The sequence below is a fragment of the Mytilus galloprovincialis genome, chromosome 2, assembly GCF_965363235.1.
Source record: "Mytilus galloprovincialis chromosome 2, xbMytGall1.hap1.1, whole genome shotgun sequence".
In the NCBI taxonomy this organism is placed as follows: domain Eukaryota; kingdom Metazoa; phylum Mollusca; class Bivalvia; order Mytilida; family Mytilidae; genus Mytilus; species Mytilus galloprovincialis.
In genome coordinates, this window is record NC_134839.1 from 92,505,620 (window position 1) to 92,525,395 (window position 19,776).

Genomic DNA, 19,776 nt, shown 5'->3' on the forward strand with positions numbered 1-19,776 from the left:
AAATCAAACAAAGTTCAATTTGGACCCTTTGGGCCCCTTATTCCTAAACTGTTGGGACCAAAACTTCCAAAATCAAACCCAACCTTCCTTTTATGGTCATAAACCTTGTGTTTAAATTTCATAGATTTCTATTTACTTATACTTAAGTTATGGTGCGAAAACCAAGAATAATGCTTCTTTGGGCCCCTTTTTGGCCCCTTATTCCTAAACTGTGGGGACCTCAACTCCCAAAATCAATCCCAACCTTCCTTTTGTGGTCATAAACCTTGTGTCAAAATTTCATAGATTTCTATTCACTTAAACTAAAGTTATAGTGCGAAAACCAAGAAAATTCTTATTTGGGCCCTTTTTGGCCCCTAATTCCTAAAATGTTGGGACCAAAACTCCCAAAATCCATCCCAACCTTCCTTTTGTGGTCATAAACCTTTTGTCAAAATTTCATCGATTTCTATTCACTTTTACTAAAGTTAGAGTGCGAAAACTAAAAGTATTCGGACGACGACGACGCAAGACAACGCAAGACGACGACGACGACGCCAACGTGATAGCAATATACGACGAAAAATTAAAATTTTTGCGGTCGTATAAAAATAAAGGTTGGCAGGCAGGTGAAACTTACATAAATGAAGAGATAAATGAAAAATGAACAGATTGATGCCCGATTTATATAATTCCAAGGCCCTCAATCAGCACCAGAAGCGACGAAGCAGCGCATCTATTTTGGGTGGGCAAATATCCACTTTTTGATATGGGACGAGCTCTGACGTCCCACGGCCCCAGCTTGTCAGGCAAAACAGCCGCTGGACGTCAGAGTAATCTCGGACTAGAAATATTGTTGAGTTGTTGTTGGCTTTAAAATAACTACTAGTAACATCGAGTAGTAGTACTTTAAGGTCAGTCAAGCTATTTCCAATGGATTTTTACATTTTGTATTTACGTTGTGCTGTTATACCACTGTACTAGGCAAGGGTAACTTTTAGCACTCAAACATATGTTTAACCTCCCCATATTTTTTACGTGCGATATACGGCATGCGATCCCAAGTGAGGAGCCTGTAATTAAGTAGTTGTCGTTATTTGCTCTCTGTCGTTTATTGCTTCAACATAAATAAGGTCGTTGCTATTTTTGATTGAATTATTTCGCATTTTGTCATATCTTGTCCTTTTATCGTTATATGGAATTTTCGAAAGACATATTACCTCTGTATGATACTTAGAGCTTAACCGATGTGTTTTTTCATATTCTGATAAACCATAGATATCTATTATAGTAAACACCGGACGTTAAGCAAACAGCATACAATCTGTGGTTTTATAGATAATACATAATGTGTTGCAATCGAACTTGACATGCATTTTAAGGTAAATTGAGCTTTTGCCAAATGACAAAGATATGATTGACACAAGCTTATGTAACATTGGTATCAACAGGTAGACCGACAGATGGATCGACTTAAAACAGCAGCGACTGTCTACTCCTCTGATTTTAGTGGAATATTACAAGTTCACATGGGTTACTCTCATTTATAACAAATTGGATTCAACAAACAATAAACGGGCCTTGGTGAAATAATATTACATAACTGAATAAATCTACTCTACTGATTTTAGTGGGTTGGGGTGGTGGTGGTGGGGGTGGTGGGGGTGGTGGATTCATCGAGAGAACCGGAGTATTGTCATCACATTGGTTACACTATTTGTTTTAGTTATAATGCCTGTAACCTGACGATATACATCATTGCTAAATAAAACATAAGAATAAGACTTACTTATTTTTACTTTATATGTAAAATCTATATGTAAATGCGTTAAAGGACTTTCAGAACAGTAATGATCAGAAAGAAAAAAAAGATTGACTTTCCATTTCTTTTGGTGTTATTATTTAGAATGAAGATTAATCATATCACACCTTGTAATTTCATACTAAAATAAATGAAGGTACAAATAAGATGTCTCCTTTTACTGTGGACACAACCACACTCCTGTTACCCCAAATTGAACTGGCTTGTTTCTTCCTTTATGCTAGTTATTTAAAAATATAAATTATGCTTAGACGTTGGAAATGTAGTTAATGCTAGCGAAAATCAATTTTCGTTCTTTCTTTCCGCTTTTTATTTACAATACTGATGGATTAATGAAAATTAACAATATTCAATTGCAAATCCACGCAAATCTACAATTACGTAAATTGTTTTATTTAATTGACATCAAAGTAAATAATGACAGATCTGCAATACCAATTATCCTGAATTATTGACTTTAATTCTCTAATTAATGTTTGTTTCCTACAACAGATATATAGCATGCATAAAATAAGTCAATTTAGTTTGATTTTGTAGAAAACTTATCAAAGTAGAATGAACTTATTAGTCATGATTCTTATTCCAACTGTACATTTCTCTAATGATCTTCAAAATGCAAAATATTTCATGACCAGATATATGATATGAATAATTGGACATTTGACATTTACGTCAATGTGACAGCAATCCTATAAAACAAAAACAAAGGACATCTAGAGTTCAATATATAGTCACAGCTGGTGTCTGGTAGTTATGTCCAAATATTGTATTTTTTGCAAGTCCTGTTACTAAATGGAATTCAATGACTATAAGAAATATTGCTACTCTCAGATGAGACAATAGACTATCTTATTGAGTAAGACATTTTCTATATGAGCATGCCATTATTTTGTAATGTTGTAGATTAGAAATCGTCACAGAACAAACCAAGATGACTCTCAAAGGAGCAAAGTGTATTATTTAAATAATATACTTACTACCACTATGAAATCAAATAATATATTCAAGATCAATGGATTGTCAAGTTATATTTCTTATATCAGTTCAGTGATTTATATGTAAAAGATAACGTGTTCACCTCACTCGAAGCTAAAAGATAGCTGCAATAGTTTAGTGCATACCTAATTTTATTTACTACAACTATCTTGCAAAACATGAATAGTCTTAGAACTTTGTGACTATTTTAATGACACACAATTTATCTCGTGTAGAATCTACTTTTGATGCTATACATGCTTCCTATTCATTTTGCCGTACCACTAGATTTCTACTCAAACACATCTGACCTATTATTAACACTGATGGTTTCCACACCTTCACTGAGTAACCCTTTGATTTAAACATGCTTCTACTTAGCTATAGTTGTTATATATTATCCTAGGACAAGTCAAAAGATCCAAAGATTGTCATGCCAGTATTTACCCTAGTCAAGGTCCAGAAATTTTTCGATTCCGTATTTCTTTACTTATCTCTGGTGTTGGTCTTCTTGTTCTGATATTAATTGTACCTAATGGACCTTCAAAAGATACACAACTTTATTGTTCAACCTTTATAATGACACCCCATTCAGCCATAATGTGAAATATCGCTAGCTTATTTATTGCGAAGTCCAATATTCAGAGCTGTTGTGTAATAAAAATGCATTTGTCATCAGCATGTATGCTCAGTGACTATTTTAATCAATATCAAACCCATCTAGAACATCTTTCTGGAGGTTTTATACTTGAATTGTTCAAATGGCAAAACATCAATGTACATATAATATAACTAGAATACGGACAATTGGGACTATTATGTACTTCTTTCTATTCATCAACGGAAAATTTCCAATATACGAGCATGGCTTTGTTGAAAACTAATTAAAAACTGCAAAGTCGCACGATGGATAACAAAACATGTATAAAATAGAATTCCCTGTAGCATAGCTACATAGAACTTTCGAAGAATGATGTTGGAGATAATTTAATCTACCAGACAATTTATAAGAAACTAAATAATTTATAAGTCTTTTTCTAAAGCAGATATTCTACTGAGATAAAATTACAATCCATCTTTATCAGTCTGAATGTGTTGCGTAAACGATGGCACCCTTGTTTTATGTAAGTTGTCATTTCGTATCTCTTTAGCCGACTCATAGTTCGCAATTAGGGAACATTCGTTTAATTCTAATTGAAGGCAACGCATGAATTTTGAATAATTTTCCTTGCGATAAAAATTGAAGATTTTTTTTGTATAAAAAGATACAATTGAAGTTTAATTCTACTATGCCTATAAGTCTTTTTGAATGTCTTCTTATTTCGACTCATTGACGTATAATTTAATAAATCTTCGGTTATTCTTGTCAGTGATGTACATTTATCCAAGCCTTGTTACTACCCATAATACATGTTTAACATTATATGAAGCTCAAACGTTAACCTTTCTAGAAATAAGCATGAAACATATCAATGATAAAGACAAGACACCACCCGTAATGATAACTTCAACCACAGAAAATCAATCACTTTTCTCACACGGTTTTTTTTTATATCCATTAATATCCTAACCTCATAGCAAGTTTTCATTTAGAACGCATTGCATTAAAATATTCTAGAAGTATACCCAAGTTTGAGCTTCTAGATTTTAAAATATTTAACAAACTGTTTTGGGCCATATTACCGAAGAACAACACAGTACCAACGCATGTATTGTTGTACTGTTACTGTTGCGTTTGGTATTTGTAGGAGGGGAGATACAATGACAGGTCATAGTTGATGTTTGACAATAAAAAGTTAAAACTTATCTTTAAAATGTCATGTGGAATTGGTTATAAAACCCATAGCATACCTAGTTACAATTGGCATACAAAAACAAACTACATCTTATTGTATAGTCTTCCAAATGTTGACGGGTTGTGAAAATATAGTATTCCCTGGACCTCCCGCACGAAAGTAAAATACTTTCTTAAGTGGGGCGTTCATTTGACTTTGAGGTGTGTATATACGCGTAGTTTGGTACGGGGTCATAATGCGCGACATTAATTTCGGATGTCTTGTTGGAGTTGCGCGCTTTCTGCATGTTAAAGAACCGAATAGATGGGGACCGTCCGTAAACGTGTGTAGGTGGCATGCTTCTGTCCTATCCAACATACCCTCATTTTCGAAATGCAGTCCACAGAAGAAATTTGGCAAATAAAATATGTTAAAATTAAGCTTTCCGCCCTTCCCTCGTCCCAGTCGATCTACATTAAAACCTACCTATTGTATTAATCATTAATTTGTTCTGTTCCTGAATATGAATGAAATAATTGCCACTGGGCGTTAAGCAAGTAACAATCAATCAATCAAAGTTATTATCTAACAGTTATAGTTCTTTGTTAGGGATTTATCTTAATTATTTCATCGTTCCTTTCCTGTTGTGATTTATTGCATTAATCGTTGAGGCCATGTCTCTAAATATAATTTCCATTATATCAGACAATTGATTGCAAATTCATCAGTCCATAGTAATTGTTGTCAGATTTCCGATATGGTTAGCAATGGGTTGATTATGAAATGGAATATTACAATTCACCACCGTTCATTATCTATTCCATAAAGGATTTTCGTGATTCAAAGCACGATTTCTCCATTCCAAGCTTCATCAACGTGAACGGAATAATGTTATTCAAATTAGACGAAGAAATTTCCTAATTACAGCCAAATGATATCTTGATCTGTATTTCCCTATGAATAACTTAAAGAAATTATCCTTGATTTATTTTCGAACTACTGACCAGTAATTGTATATAGCATTTACTTGGAGCAGATAGCACACATATCTATTCAAATTTTACTGATTGACTATTGGTGTTTAAAGCCACCTTCAGCATACTTAGCTATACCATAACGGTCAGATTTAATTGGTGGAGAAAACCAGAGTATCCGAGAAGAACAACCTACCTACGACATTAAAACTGGCAAATGCAGTCAATAAATATCGGACTCGATCTCACAACCTCAGCGTTGACAGGCTAATGACAAATGTATATGAACTACTTAAAGACTACTAGGTCATATCTATTAAGGAGCCCTTAAAAAAAATAAGTGTAAAAGAAAATATTTAGTTGAACTGTCATGGAATATTTTAGACTTACGATAAGTTTTACACTAAAGATTTTTTGTGAAAAGGGCTATAGATCAGCATCTCGTCTTTCTACGAAGTTAAACTTATTTCAAAACTTTTCTTAGTTGCATGATTTTTTTATTAGTTGTTAGTGGCTTTGAACTAGCTGTCAGATAACTGCGAGTACTCTCAGGTCTGTTCATTGTGTCTTTTTGTGTCTGGATGTATAAGTACCGGGCCACGTCCACTTGTATATTTGTCCATCTGATGAGTTAAGCCTTTTTCAACTGATTTTTATAGTTCGTCCTTATGTTGTACTGTTATACCACTGTCCCAGGTTAGGAAGAGGGTTGGGATCCCGCTAACATATTAAACCCCGCCACATTATTTATGTATGTGCCTGTCCCAAGTCAGAAGCCTGTAAATCAGTGGTTGTCGTTTGTTTATGTGTTACATATTTGTTTTTCGTTCATTTTTTTACATAAATAAGGCCGTTAGTTTTCTCGTTTGAATTGTTTTACATTGTCTTATCGGGGCCTTTTATAGCTGACTATGCGGTATGGGCTTTGCTCATTGTTGAAGGCCGTACTGTGACCTATAGTTGTTAATGTCTGTGTCATTTTGGTCTTTTGTGGATAGTTGTCTCATCGGCAATCATACAACATCTTCTTTTTTATATACATGTTTAGCTAAGCTACATACATGTTTAGCTAAGTTCCATACATGTTTAAAAAAACTAAAATGTCTGTAGCTTGCAAAAGTTTTGCAAAGCTACAGACATGTAAGTTTAATCATGATAATGTTTTGTATTTCACTAAAACTCGTCTGATTATATCTGTTTTACTATTTTCATAAACATCATTCCAAATAAGCCCAGAACCAAGGAGGTTACATTAGAACCTTCTATTGAAACACAATAAGTGATCAAATTAGAAAAGTTGAATGTAATAGACCTAACCAGTAATAAAATTAAAACCAGAATTTGTCCATAGTACACAGATGCTCCATTCGCACTATCATTTTCTATGTTAAGCGGACCGTGAAATTGGGATAAAAACTCTAAATTGGCATTCAGATGGGAAAACATGTGTACTGTGTTTTAAGTTGGTTAGACTTAAACTTCATAAAAACCTACCTTGACCAACATCTTTAACCTAAAGCGGTATAGACGGACGAACAGACGCACAGACCAAAAAGACATAATGACCCTTGATAAGGCATAAAAAGGTACCCCCCCCCCCCGCCCCGAATTGTAAATTTTAGACAGAGTAAACACTCCCGTGATGAAAAAGAGTCAAATTTAAGAGACAAATAAACCTTCAAAGGGGATTTTTTTTAATGTTAACTTTAAGGGACAGGGGGCACCACCTCCTTCCTGTATGAACACTTTCTATTGTTAAAGTCTGTAAGTTGACTCATTCGTGTGTTTTCGGTTGCTTTTTGTATGTATTTCGATGGCTGTCGCATTAATGTATACCCATATCTCTTCTTAATCATACAAACTTGAAGCGGGCTTTCTCTGGAATACATAGCGTTTTGAAAATTATTCACTATTTCAAAATTATTTAACATAAGATACATGTTTTTCTTTCTTTCTGCATATATCAACAAAATTCAAGACAAGAACAGAAATAACATCAATATGCATAGGGAAGGTCACAAAACATTTTTACACTCAATAAAATCATAATAATACTACACACATATCTATTAAAGCATAACTTAAACCAATTCTATCACAATTCCGGCAAACTAAAATGGTAACAAGACTATGAGCACATATTCTGAACATACAACGTAAATACCTCATACTCTCCATTAATATGAGATTTATCTGGTCTTCTGATGTAATGTCTTGTAACAGGGGCTTGAGATAGATTGGCTGAACAGAAAGCAGTTGTAAGTAAACAAACATAGACATTTTCAGTACATGTTATGCCATGGGTAACCTACACATGTACTAAGAAGTTGAGTATATATTTGCCCTAATATGTACTTATTTGCTTTTTACTGATCAGATCATAGAAAATATATACTAAACAACCTATTGTTCGCATTTATTTATCATTATCGCATTTTATTTTTCGAATATCCGATTATCTAAACCAATGGTTCTTTTCTGTCAATTTGACAAATTATAAATGGTCTTGTTTGTATTTGGAAGAGGGGTCGTTGTAAATAATCATGACTATGTGCATTATTTTCTCAAAACCATATAACATAATGACCCCAGTTTAGTATTTCCAAAAGTAATGAATTCAAAGCACTTCTAAATATGATGAGGATGAAACAAGAAAAACAGACCATACGCATAAAACAAGAGTACAATGTACATTCGAATTTTCATTTGTTTCAGTCTTGCTTAATTGGCCTGTACTATTAAAATAAAAGCAGGAAAACCATTACCTTCGAACATGATAATTTTCTATTTTTTCACACAGACAATTGAACGTACACTTTTTTATGCCTGCAAACCATATTACAGTTTTTGACAGCTGCGTGTATTTGTTCTATGCATAGTCAATTTAATTTTCTATTAATTTTCCCAAAAACGTCAAATATTTGAACAAGAATGTAGGAGAAAGTGCAAATATTAGTGAATGACCTGGTCCTTATAATTATCATTCAAACATGGAGTAGTGAAAACAAAGGCCGGTAAAGCAGTAACAGGGCAACGTGGACGTGACGCAGTTTATTTTATCTGACAATTAAATTTCATTAATAATTCTTTATTAGAACTTTAAGAACTTATATATCTCTTATTTCTATTGTGTGTTTTATTTACTATCTTTCTTTTCGTGTAACATGCAAACTTCTTTCATGACCCAAACTTCTTTCATGACCTAATATATAATAATACACAAGCAATGGTCACAATCAATTAATGCAAGCGAATGCTTTCAAAATATGAAAATAGGCTATTGACATTTGGCTCCAGGCTAATCTTTGTATTATTTTATATATTAAGAATAGGAACGTTCTACGAAACAATGAATGCATGAGGTTCAGGTGAGATATGACCAAGCAAGATACTTCATTTAATGAATCAAATCTATTATCGTATAAAGTATGTGTTGAAAAGAACTTAATAATTTGCTTAAAACTACTTAGAATAAGGACTACTCGGGAAATGACTGCTTACACAATGATAACCTTCTATATTGATGAAGTATGTCAATAAACAGCAGCTAAAATATCTTATCTTTTATAAATAAAAATTAAAGCATATAAAACAACTATAAAAAGGAACCTAATGTATACGCATCAGTATTTCCCTTGCAATAATTTGAGTCTCAACAATTCATTATACCCTTTTAAGAGTACTTTAAAATTGACCTGCTAAGATTAGGAAGCTTCTTACACATATGCTCTATGAACCTCAAAAATCATTAATTATAAAGCATAACTGTTTTCCTGTTATAATTATATAATATATGTATGCTCAAACATTTGAATGCAAACTATGCAATAATGCTATAACTTTCAGAATCCATACAGAATAATTCTAACGTACCCAGCCTTACCAGACTAGTACTTGTATGGAAACCCTCATTTGATTATTCAGTGAAACATTAAAAAACATCCTAAGAGATATATTAACGGCATTTTCTGCAAAGCAAAATGAAAATAAATCAAAAAATTAAAAGGCGTCAAGAAGGTCGATTCAATTGAAACTAATAAAAATAAATGAGATTTATAAAAAAAAATATATATATATATAAATGTGTGTCCTTATGAGTTCAGACCCAACTCGCACTAGAGCTTTTCCCATTTCTACGTTCAGAAACAGCGAAATCTTTCAATTGGATGTGATCCCTTACTTCATGATATAACACCTAAACCACAAAAAAAAATAAAGTCCCCTAAATACCGTTGGCAGGACTTTCAAATGTTAAAAGAATAGCAGTAAAAGTTTACAATACGCATTTCAAATTTTCAGTGCTCTAGTCTAGAAACGTAAAAATAGCAAAGTTAGACTCCTACATTGGATTTTTATTGCCACTACCATCTTTTCGGATTTTGAACCAATTTGCAGAATAATAATTACTGAGAATATATTTTACAAAGTCAAAAACAGACGACCCAAGTGATGCCAAAAACTCACTGATGCACCCTGTAATGGATGTCTTTGTGTTTTTATAATTTGATAATACATGTTCTTGATTTGTATAAAAGTTAATACTTAAAGCCACTAAATAAAAAGAAAGTTTAAGAGATGAATATATACATGGTATAAGCAACATACAATTGGAAGCTATACGAATTGAGTAGACGATATTAAAGGTTTTTTTCTAATAAAGTTTATTTACATTTGCCTAAATTGATCTTTACAATTTGAAAATTGTTAGCTTCTTAATATAATACAGGAAAAGAAATCAACGAGTCATGTTTACATGATTATACAATAAAGTATAATTGATGAATTGCAATACATCTGTAACAAATAAACAATTAACTCAAGATCGCTGTAAGTGCATTCCCGTGTTTTTTTAAATTGAGATACTTAACAAATGTAAAGTGATCAACCATATATAAGTGACTTACCATCAGATACGACATAGGATGGTTCCTGACATAATATCTCCTTGTAACCCTCTCGAAAGGACGGACTACGCCAAGCATATATAATAGGATTACAGGCGGAATTCATATAACCAAAACAGTAGGCCTGTTGAAAAAAGATAAGAAAACAAATTATTTATTACAATATATATAGCGTTTATATACATAATTATATGTAATGAAAAACTTTCAAAACCAAAGGACTATGATTTTAACAAATATAATAATAGGTCGTTGTATATGGCCTTCAACAGTGAGCAAAATCCGTACTGTTTGGTAATCTTTTTTAAACGGCCCCAAAAACTATTAAGTTTAAAAATAGCTTATTTCAACAAATTCAAGCCAAACTGACTGCTTCTAACGAAATAATATTTCAAAATTCCGACTTTAAAATACTTGACACAAGAATCACATTTTGGACTTTTGTCCAAATCGTAGCTAATGTCCCCTTAATTCAATGTAGTACCACGTTCCGCTACTGTCACACAGACAATACTCGGTTGCCAAGGTAACACTTTTCAGTCCGAAACATGAGAAAAAATATTGACTAGAACAATAACCTTTTTGGATCGCACAAGAACTTGCGACAGTAAGAGCACAAAATAACCCCCCTCTCCCCTCCCAAAATTTTGAAACCCAAAACAAAACAAACAATATAAAAACAAAAAACATAACCACACAAATAGAGATGCTTTTAGAAAAGAACGAACACATAAATAAATAATAATTCCAATAATTCGGTTCCACAGCCCTTAGTTGATTTTAAACCAATCTATTATGCAAACCATTAAATGCTACGTAAATATTTAGTGTTGTCTGGAACATTTAAATTGTTTTACAATGTAATATTTATAAATGAAATTACATGTAATACTTTACAAACACTAGAACATAAAACCAATTAAAGTAAACTAGCATCTGAGTTATGTTTAATAGACTTGAAATTATTCTTTCACAAATAACTGTTACTAAGTTTTATTTGTAAAAAGTATAAAACTAGAATTATGTAATGTATCCATTTGGGAGGGTTTTTGATGATTAAGCAAACGTTTTGTTACTACAGCGTGTAATAAGACATAATTTTAAAGACACTAACAGGACAATCAATAAAAACAATTTAAGGCACACAAACACCATTGCAAAAATCAAAAACAACAAGTGAAGAAACACAGACAACACCATTACTAAAATCAAAAACAACAGATGAAGAAACACAAACGCCATTGCTTAAATTCATAAACAACAAGTGTAGAAACACATACAACACCATTGTTAAAATTAACAACAACAAGTGAATAAACACAGACAACACCATTGCCAAAATCAAAAACAACAAGTGAAGAAACACATACAACACCATTGCTAAATAAAAAACAACAAGTTAAAAAACACATACAACACCATTTCTAAAATAAAAAAACAACAAGTGAAGAAACACAGACAACACCATTGCCAAAATCAAAAACAAGTGAAGAAACACATAAAACACCATTGCTAAATAAAAAACAACAAGTTAAAAAACACATACAACACCATTTCTAAAATAAAAAAACAACAAGTGAAGAAACACAGACAACACCATTGCCAAAATCAAAAACAAGTGAAGAAACACATACAACACCATTGCTAAAATCAATAACAACAAGTGTAGAAGAAACACAGACAACACCATTGCTAAAATTAACAACAACAAGTGAAGAAACATAGACAACACCATTGCCAAAATCAAAAATAAGTGAAGAAACACATACAACACCATTGCTAAAACCAATAACAACAAGTGTAGAAGAAACACAGACAACACCTTTCTAAAATTAATAACAACGAGTGAGGATACACATAAAACACCATTGCTAAAATCAAAAACAACAAGTTAAAAAACACATACAACACCATTGCTAAAATAAAAAAAACAACGAGTGAAGAAACACAGACAACACCATTGCATAAATAAAAAATAACAAGTGAAGAAACACAGTCAACACCGTTGCTAAAATCAAAAACAAAAAGTGTAGAAACACATACAACACCATTGCTAAAATCAAAAACAATAAGTGAAGAAACACAGACAACAACATTGCTGAAATCAAAAACAACAAGTGTAGAAACACAGACAAAGCCATTGCTAAAATCAAAAAACAACAAGTGAAGAAACACATACAACACCATTGCTATAATCAAAATTAACAAGTGAAGAAACACAGACAACACCATTGCTATAATCAAAATTAACAAGTGAAGAAACACAGACAACAACATTGCTGAAATCAAAAACTACAAGTGTAGAAACACAGACAACGCCATTGCTAAAATCAAAAACAACAAGTGTAGAATAAACACATACAACACCATTGCTAAAACCAATAACAACAAGTGAAGAAAAAACACAGACAACACCATTGTAACGTCCTTCCAATTTTGAATGGCGACAAGCAATGCATATAGAAAAAATGAATTAATATATTAATTTTAGTAACAAAAACTTTTGAATTCATAAGTATTCACATTTGTTTGATATTACTGGAAGGGCACAACTCGTTGCACTGTATTATCGTATTAACGTGGAGTAATATACATCATATGCATGTTGAAAATTTACTAAGGGAAACCTTTTAACTGTAGTATGTTTAGAATTGTACATCCAGTGTAGTGTTCTGTTGAGATGTAACAAAACGCCTGTGTTTTTGTTATCTGTTATATCGTTAACTATTTTTCTTGTACTGATTTTTTCTAGTTAGTTCTTGTATGAACCATCGGTTCTTCGTGTTAATCACAGATATTTGTTATTTTTTACAACTCTTGATATATTGGTGAGTAAACAGACTATTGTTGAAGAATGTATGGTGACCTCCAGGCCTATTCGTCTTTTTTGTGTGATGCAGTAGTAATATCTATTTTTAATGGTTTTTTTTATAATTACTTGATGCCGAACTTCGACTTTTTTCTGCTGATAGACATAAATGCCGGTATTGTGTTGTTTTGTTTTTCTTGCTGTTTCGTCAGTGACTGACGCAAATATGATTCAAATGTAATATCATGACATAATGTGTGTTGTTAAAAATAAATTTCAAACAACAAATAATTGAAAACGAGCCAGTTTATTATCAGTTGAATACAGACATTTTGACGAAAAAAGTTATCAATCAACTGAGTTCTGTGTCTTTAGAAATGATTCATGTATTGCTGGTTTTGAATTGTACATTGTTATATTCTTAAACTGCTGACGATATATTTTTTTTAATGTAAAAAATCTTAAAACGTGGCACTTTTCCAATATATTTTTTTTTTGCTGGCTGTGTTCGAAAATTAAGAAGAATTTGATTGCCTTTGTGGTTGATTATGTATCTGTCTGTGATGTCGCAAGCAAGGCTGTTGCCATATTTCAGTCAATCACAAAGGACAGTTCGGTTCTAGAAATGACATTATATATGGAAAGATACGGTGCACATCCCATTCAATCAGAAATACAAATGTCCTAAAAAAACACACCAAAACACTGACAAAATTTACGGTGCAAGAAAAATAAAATGACAGCTAGTTGGTGTACTGACAAGACAATGATATAAATTAAAGGAAACAAACATTACAAACAAAAGTAACTTATTGTTTTCTATAGATAATGCATGTTAAAACAATACATACATAAAGTAATAAAGAATAAATACAGATACTTCCATTTCACAAGAATTAGAGAGTTTCATTTATAGCTATGAATATAGAATAACTTTACTTACAATAGCATTGGCATATCTTGGTATTGTTGACTTGTCTCGTACAAATGCTGCGTAGTTAGAGTAAACACAGTACGGTATCCAACATAATACAAAGCAAGATAGGACAATTAATAATGTGATGGTAACTCTCCTCTGTTGACTAAAAATCATTTTGCGGTCTAGTGCTGTATTCTCATCTAATCTCTGCATGTGCTGCTTTATCTCTGCAAACATGCGGACATAGCACCCAATCATCAGAAAAAGCGGAAGAAATATGTTAGATGCTTGGATTATGAAATGGAAAGTAAGCGATTTTGTAGAATATGTAGGGTATTTAGGTCCACATTGCATCGTTCCTTCTTTATATTTTGATGTACTCAGAATGAATGTTGTGAGGGATGCACATACAATAGCCCATCCCCATGCAGCACCAATCATAATTAAGATTTTACATTTTGTTATTTGAGTAAGCGGGCGAGTGATAGATAAATACTTGTGTATACTTATATACATTAAAGTCTGTATGGATGTTATAAGAAATGCTGCGTTGCAAAAACTATTTATAAAGCATAGAATATCTCCAAAAATCCAATCCTTCGCAATTAATGTTGTCAGAGAAAACGGTGCTAATAAAACTCCAACTAAAAAATCTGCAATTGCTAAATTCACTAAAAACATATTAGTTCTAGTCCGCATGCCTCTATGTCGTATAACAACTGCTATGACCATCAAATTGCCAAAAATAGCAAACACCATTGAAATGGATATCCATGTTCCGAAAATTGCTGTTTCCACAAGGGAAAAATGCTCCCGTGATACATTTCCTAATGTTGTTGAATTTCCGTCGTCTTCGTATGGAAAAATCGGTGCAAGAATTTTACTTGCGGTTGTTTTATTCCACATATTTGCCATCGATAATGCTAAAAGTGTGTTTATGCCGTCGACTTAAAAATATAAAACTGTTTGATTTTTAGAAACACTAGTGCATTATTCTTTTAAAATTTGTAAAATTCTAATAAAATGTCTTACTTCTTTCAGTAATTATTTTCCCACTCAACCATTCGCTGCTAATCACTTCGTCATGATGAAGTATATTGGCTCCACGTTTACACTTGTATCTATATTTCCAACATTCTGTGTTTGTAAACTTATGCTTAAAATAATCGAATCTATGATAGGATTTACACTCATTAATGATTTCTCATATTTTGTAGAAACGGTGATAGCTTCATCGTGTTAGCTATACCGACCTATACTGACTGAACGAACTGTATTAACTGCGTGTTTTAATTATGCCGTTCTTTATGTAGTTGCTGAAATAGAAAAATTAATATTTATAAACCTGAACAAGCAAATAACCCTGAATTTTTCTATTAGATATATTCATTAACTTTATAATTACATAAAAGAAAAAGCAAATAAACAACAGACGTGAAAGTAGTCTCATTTCAATGAAACTTTACAGTTCTAGTTCTAAACGAAAGTTCACAAATAACTATTACTAGCTAGATTCAGTGTATCTTTTATCGATGAGATATTTTCATAATTTTGATTAAACCGAATATGATCTCCAGAGACTCCCAATTAAATACATATTCATGGCATCCATATCAGCGTTGTATTTACTATATCAATATACGGTTCTGCAATTAAAAGGGAATTAATCGATTGCCATTAGGGTTAAATTGTTTGCCGAAAAACAAAGACCTGTGTATTAATCGGCATATGGTTTATTTGGTACTTCAGATCATATATATAAGGCCCCTTCCTTACATAACATCGATGTACGATTAACTATCCATTACAGCATGCACACTCTGACTGCAAAGGTTTAAGCTCTGATATTCCCTTAAACGTCCCCAATGGTATCATCACCGCAGTAGCTAGTCAATACTTCGATACTGACAAGATCTATAACAAACATTTCATAATTTGCCCGTTTAGTTTATAAATTTAAAAATACTTCCTCTTGAAAAGTTGACCTTGAAAGGTTTAAGCCATAATGCAGGTCCTTTTTTGTCATATAGCTCTAACTGCAACTGTTTCGGGTTTTCTTAAACATTATTGGCTTTTAAATATTCGATTTTGAGTGTTCCTGATGTAGATCCAGAAATGTGCTATCGGACGCATTTGCATAGATGCCATTTTGTATGAATTGACGAATATTGCATTCATGTAGCCATTAAATGGAATAGAGAGGCTCCCATAAACCTGAACAGGTCACCTAACAAAATAGCATTATTTTTTTCCGATATTTTTTTTTTTTTTTTGCCTTTCTGGAAATAAATCAATTCAGTTTATTAACAGCATTCTAGTCCATTTAAGCGAAATCTGGGGAAAGACCAAGAAACTTATTTTTTTCTTCAGTGCAAGGGTCACATTATTTGTTTATGTAAAAATACAATACTGTTATCTTCATTATATTGCAACTGAACAAATACACCGCAAAATCATAATTTAATATCAGTCACATGAAAGCAATTTCGGATAATCAATCATGGCTCGCCATCATGTTCTTTTTGCGCTATCCAGTCAAAATTAATATCACAAATATTGCTGCATTAGAAAAGATATTCATTAAAATACCAACAACCAATGAAATGATAATTAAATCTTAAATTGCTTGTTCATCAATTTTAAAGTTTAGATTTTCAGAATATATATCAATTATTATTCACAGGAGGATCTTAAAATTAATTGTTAATAATTCGTATGCCAATGTGTGGATACTTGATAGGTATTTCTTAAGCTTCTTAAAGGGGCACTAGCTACGAGATATATGAAAAATCTAATACACTATTTCTTTTTTGGCTCAATCATTAACGAAATGCAAATAACAATTCGCTTTTAGTAGCTAGTATGGTTTAATTTTGTCAAAATAAGCTAAAAAAATATTGATTATGAATTATTCACTTGCAAGTGAATAATTCGACCTCATTGATTCCGTATTCATGTGAACTTCAAATTAACCCCTTAGCTTACGTGAATTGTATGTGTAAAGTTATTTAAAGGAAAAGAATGTCCACATTGAAAGTGAAACAAAGGAAAATCATTTGATTGACTGATTCGATCCACAAAAAATCTTTCTTATACAGGTAAAAACGATGATAAACTTTTATTTTTCATCTATAATATGAAATTAAGTAGACCTAGAAAAATCCAACAGCACGACTTTGCTAATCTATTTATATCTATATTTATGTTTTAATTACATCGCTTATATGGTCATCGAATGACTTTAGAGGTCAACTCGATAGTTAATTAGATGGCATCTAGACTAAAATATACACGAAACGAAGCTACGTATTTTCGCGACCGTGCCTTGTTAATTGATTATTTCAGACATTTTAAAAGTTTGGATTAATGTTTTCCTTAACCTTAACCTTAATTCTCTCCGCGCCAGAAGTCGCAAAAGGCCTCCACGCTGCTTTTCCACCCTTTTCTATCTTTTGCCGCTGTTCTGGCTACGTTCCAACTTGTCCATCCTTGTTGGTTCCATTCTCTCTCTGTTGTTCTTCTCCATGTAGTTTTTGACCTTCCTCTGGTTCTTTTCCCGTCAGGTGCCCATTGTAGAGCTACATAGCTGTTGTTGTCTCTTTCATGCCTTAATATATGTCCTATCCATGTCCACCGTCTCCTTCTGATTTCACAACTGATGTTTCTGGTGTTAGCTATTTCGTTTACTGTTTTGTACGATGTTTTACTTTGCCATCTTATTTTTAGGATCTTTCTTAGGCATTGGGGTTCTACGGTATTTAGTTTCTTTTCTTCAATGATTGTTAATTTCCATGTTTCACATCCATACAATAATACAGGTCTAACTAATGATTTATATAGGTGTATTTTTGTTTTTCGGCCGATTCCTCTTGCATACCATATATTTCTAGGCGATGGAATGTCCCTCTTGCTTTCTGTATTCTGTTTTTGATGTCACAACTTCCTCCTCACTCTTTGTCCATAACTGCTCCCAGGTATGTGAACTTGTCTACATCTTCTACTTTCTGTTCGTATAGTGTTATCAACTCTTTATTCTTTGTTTGCTTGGGTCTCAGAGTTTTACACTTTTTGGGGTTAAGTTTCATTCCAACTCTTTCAGCTTCAGTTGTTAATTTCTGTGTTTTTTCATCAAGGTCGCTAAATTTTTAGGAAAGAAGTGCGATGTCGTCAGCAAAGTCAAGATCTTCTAGAACAGTATTAGAGTTCCATCGTATCCCTCTGGCTTTGTCTGGATTAATGTTTTACATTGTTATAAATCAAATATGAGAATTTGATTAAAATCGGTAAACATGAATTTGACAGCTAGTGCCCCTTTAAGATCCAAGCGTTTTTACCAGTCATATTTATGTATATCTACTACAGTTTTTTAAGATGTTAAACAATCACCTGCTTTTATTTCAGTGATGGATGTCATAAAATTGAGAAAGGAAATGGGAAATGTGTCAAAGAGACACTAACCCGGCCAAAGAGCATAAAACAGCCGAAGGCCACCAATGGGTCTTCAACACAGCGAGGAAATCCAACACCCAGAGGCGTGATTCAACTTGTTGGTTAAACATTGTCATTTGAGGGTGCAAACAACTGATAGATTCTGTAGGGTAATGGACACAAATGTATCATTAGCCAGAAACAGTCGTTTGAGGGCATAATCTCTGTAAATGTTTCGTCTTTAAGTTCTAGTATTGCCACACATTGTTAGAACTAGTCGTTGAAAAATGTATACGCTGAGAGTTATTATCCTCTGTCTATGTTGGACACTAATTTACATATTACCCATTTTTAAAGATAGCAGCAACTTAAGTTTGTTGAAAGAGACTAAGATCACACACCTGATACATGTACTAGGTTTCTCGGGGATTATTCAGGCTAATCGGAATTTCTAAAGTAGCTGAAGATCATAGGTTGCATAACAAAAAGGCTGACAACGACAAACACATAGGAATGACAATAACTCGCCAAGGCTTGTATCTGGTAAAATAAGCTGGTATGGAAATAAAGTGTAAAACAGTAGAAAAACTTGAGTTTAAGAACAAACTAATTAACGGGGGTTTGAAAATGACGTTAGCGTAGAGAATGCTGTCGAAAGAACAGCATAGACACGCACGTGACTGGTTCACGTCTAAATACATGAATACATTTTTATTGATTAGTAAGGGTTTAGAAGAATAATGTACTTCTTTCAAAACACCGAACGATCATAGAGTATGCAAAATTCCTTAACTCTTATAAAATACAAAAAAAAAATGGTATTTTTGTTTCGCGTTTTATTCCAATTCATTTTGCGGTGCTATTTGAAAGTTTATTTGTCCGAAAAACATTTAAAATCTTACCTGAATACATGTACATGTAAGGTGACAACATATCTTATCCAGGTAACTTAAGTATATTAGTATTGTAAATAATAGATAAATATTTACAAAGTGTTTTCCTTTGTACTTAACGTTTATTTAACACACATGAAATCAACATGAGGTATGGTGACCATTCATTCCATTTACTACATGGTCATCTTTACTGACACAGCTCATCTATACAAAAGTTAATCCTAATTTCCCAAAATCGGATGTAAATGTATTTTTGATATATTGAAACAAATGATTGTATATATTAGTAATCAAT

The 19,776-nt window shown here is 32.5% G+C and overlaps 1 protein-coding gene across 16 annotated transcripts in view; it reads right to left on the bottom strand.

Annotated features, from left to right (window-relative positions):
• Positions 1 to 19,776, bottom strand: part of LOC143064877 (beta-4C adrenergic receptor-like) — a 45,541-nt gene that overhangs the window by 14,119 nt on the left and 11,646 nt on the right. For 11 of the 16 annotated variants that reach the window (XR_012975342.1, XM_076238052.1, XM_076238051.1 and 8 more), the window contains 2 exons: positions 14,182 to 15,473; positions 10,430 to 10,553 (listed from right to left, as the gene is read on the bottom strand). Coding sequence is in view for 14 of the 16 variants with exons in the window: in XM_076238052.1 (XP_076094167.1) it covers positions 10,430 to 10,553; positions 14,182 to 15,072 (1,015 nt within the window). In the remaining 2 variants the exon portion in view is untranslated. Of the gene's footprint in view, positions 1 to 3,223; positions 3,318 to 7,689; positions 7,767 to 10,429; positions 10,554 to 14,181; positions 15,474 to 19,487; positions 19,713 to 19,776 lie in introns of those variants that run through there. The other 5 variants (XM_076238062.1, XM_076238054.1, XM_076238060.1 and 2 more) reach the window with 5 other exon arrangements.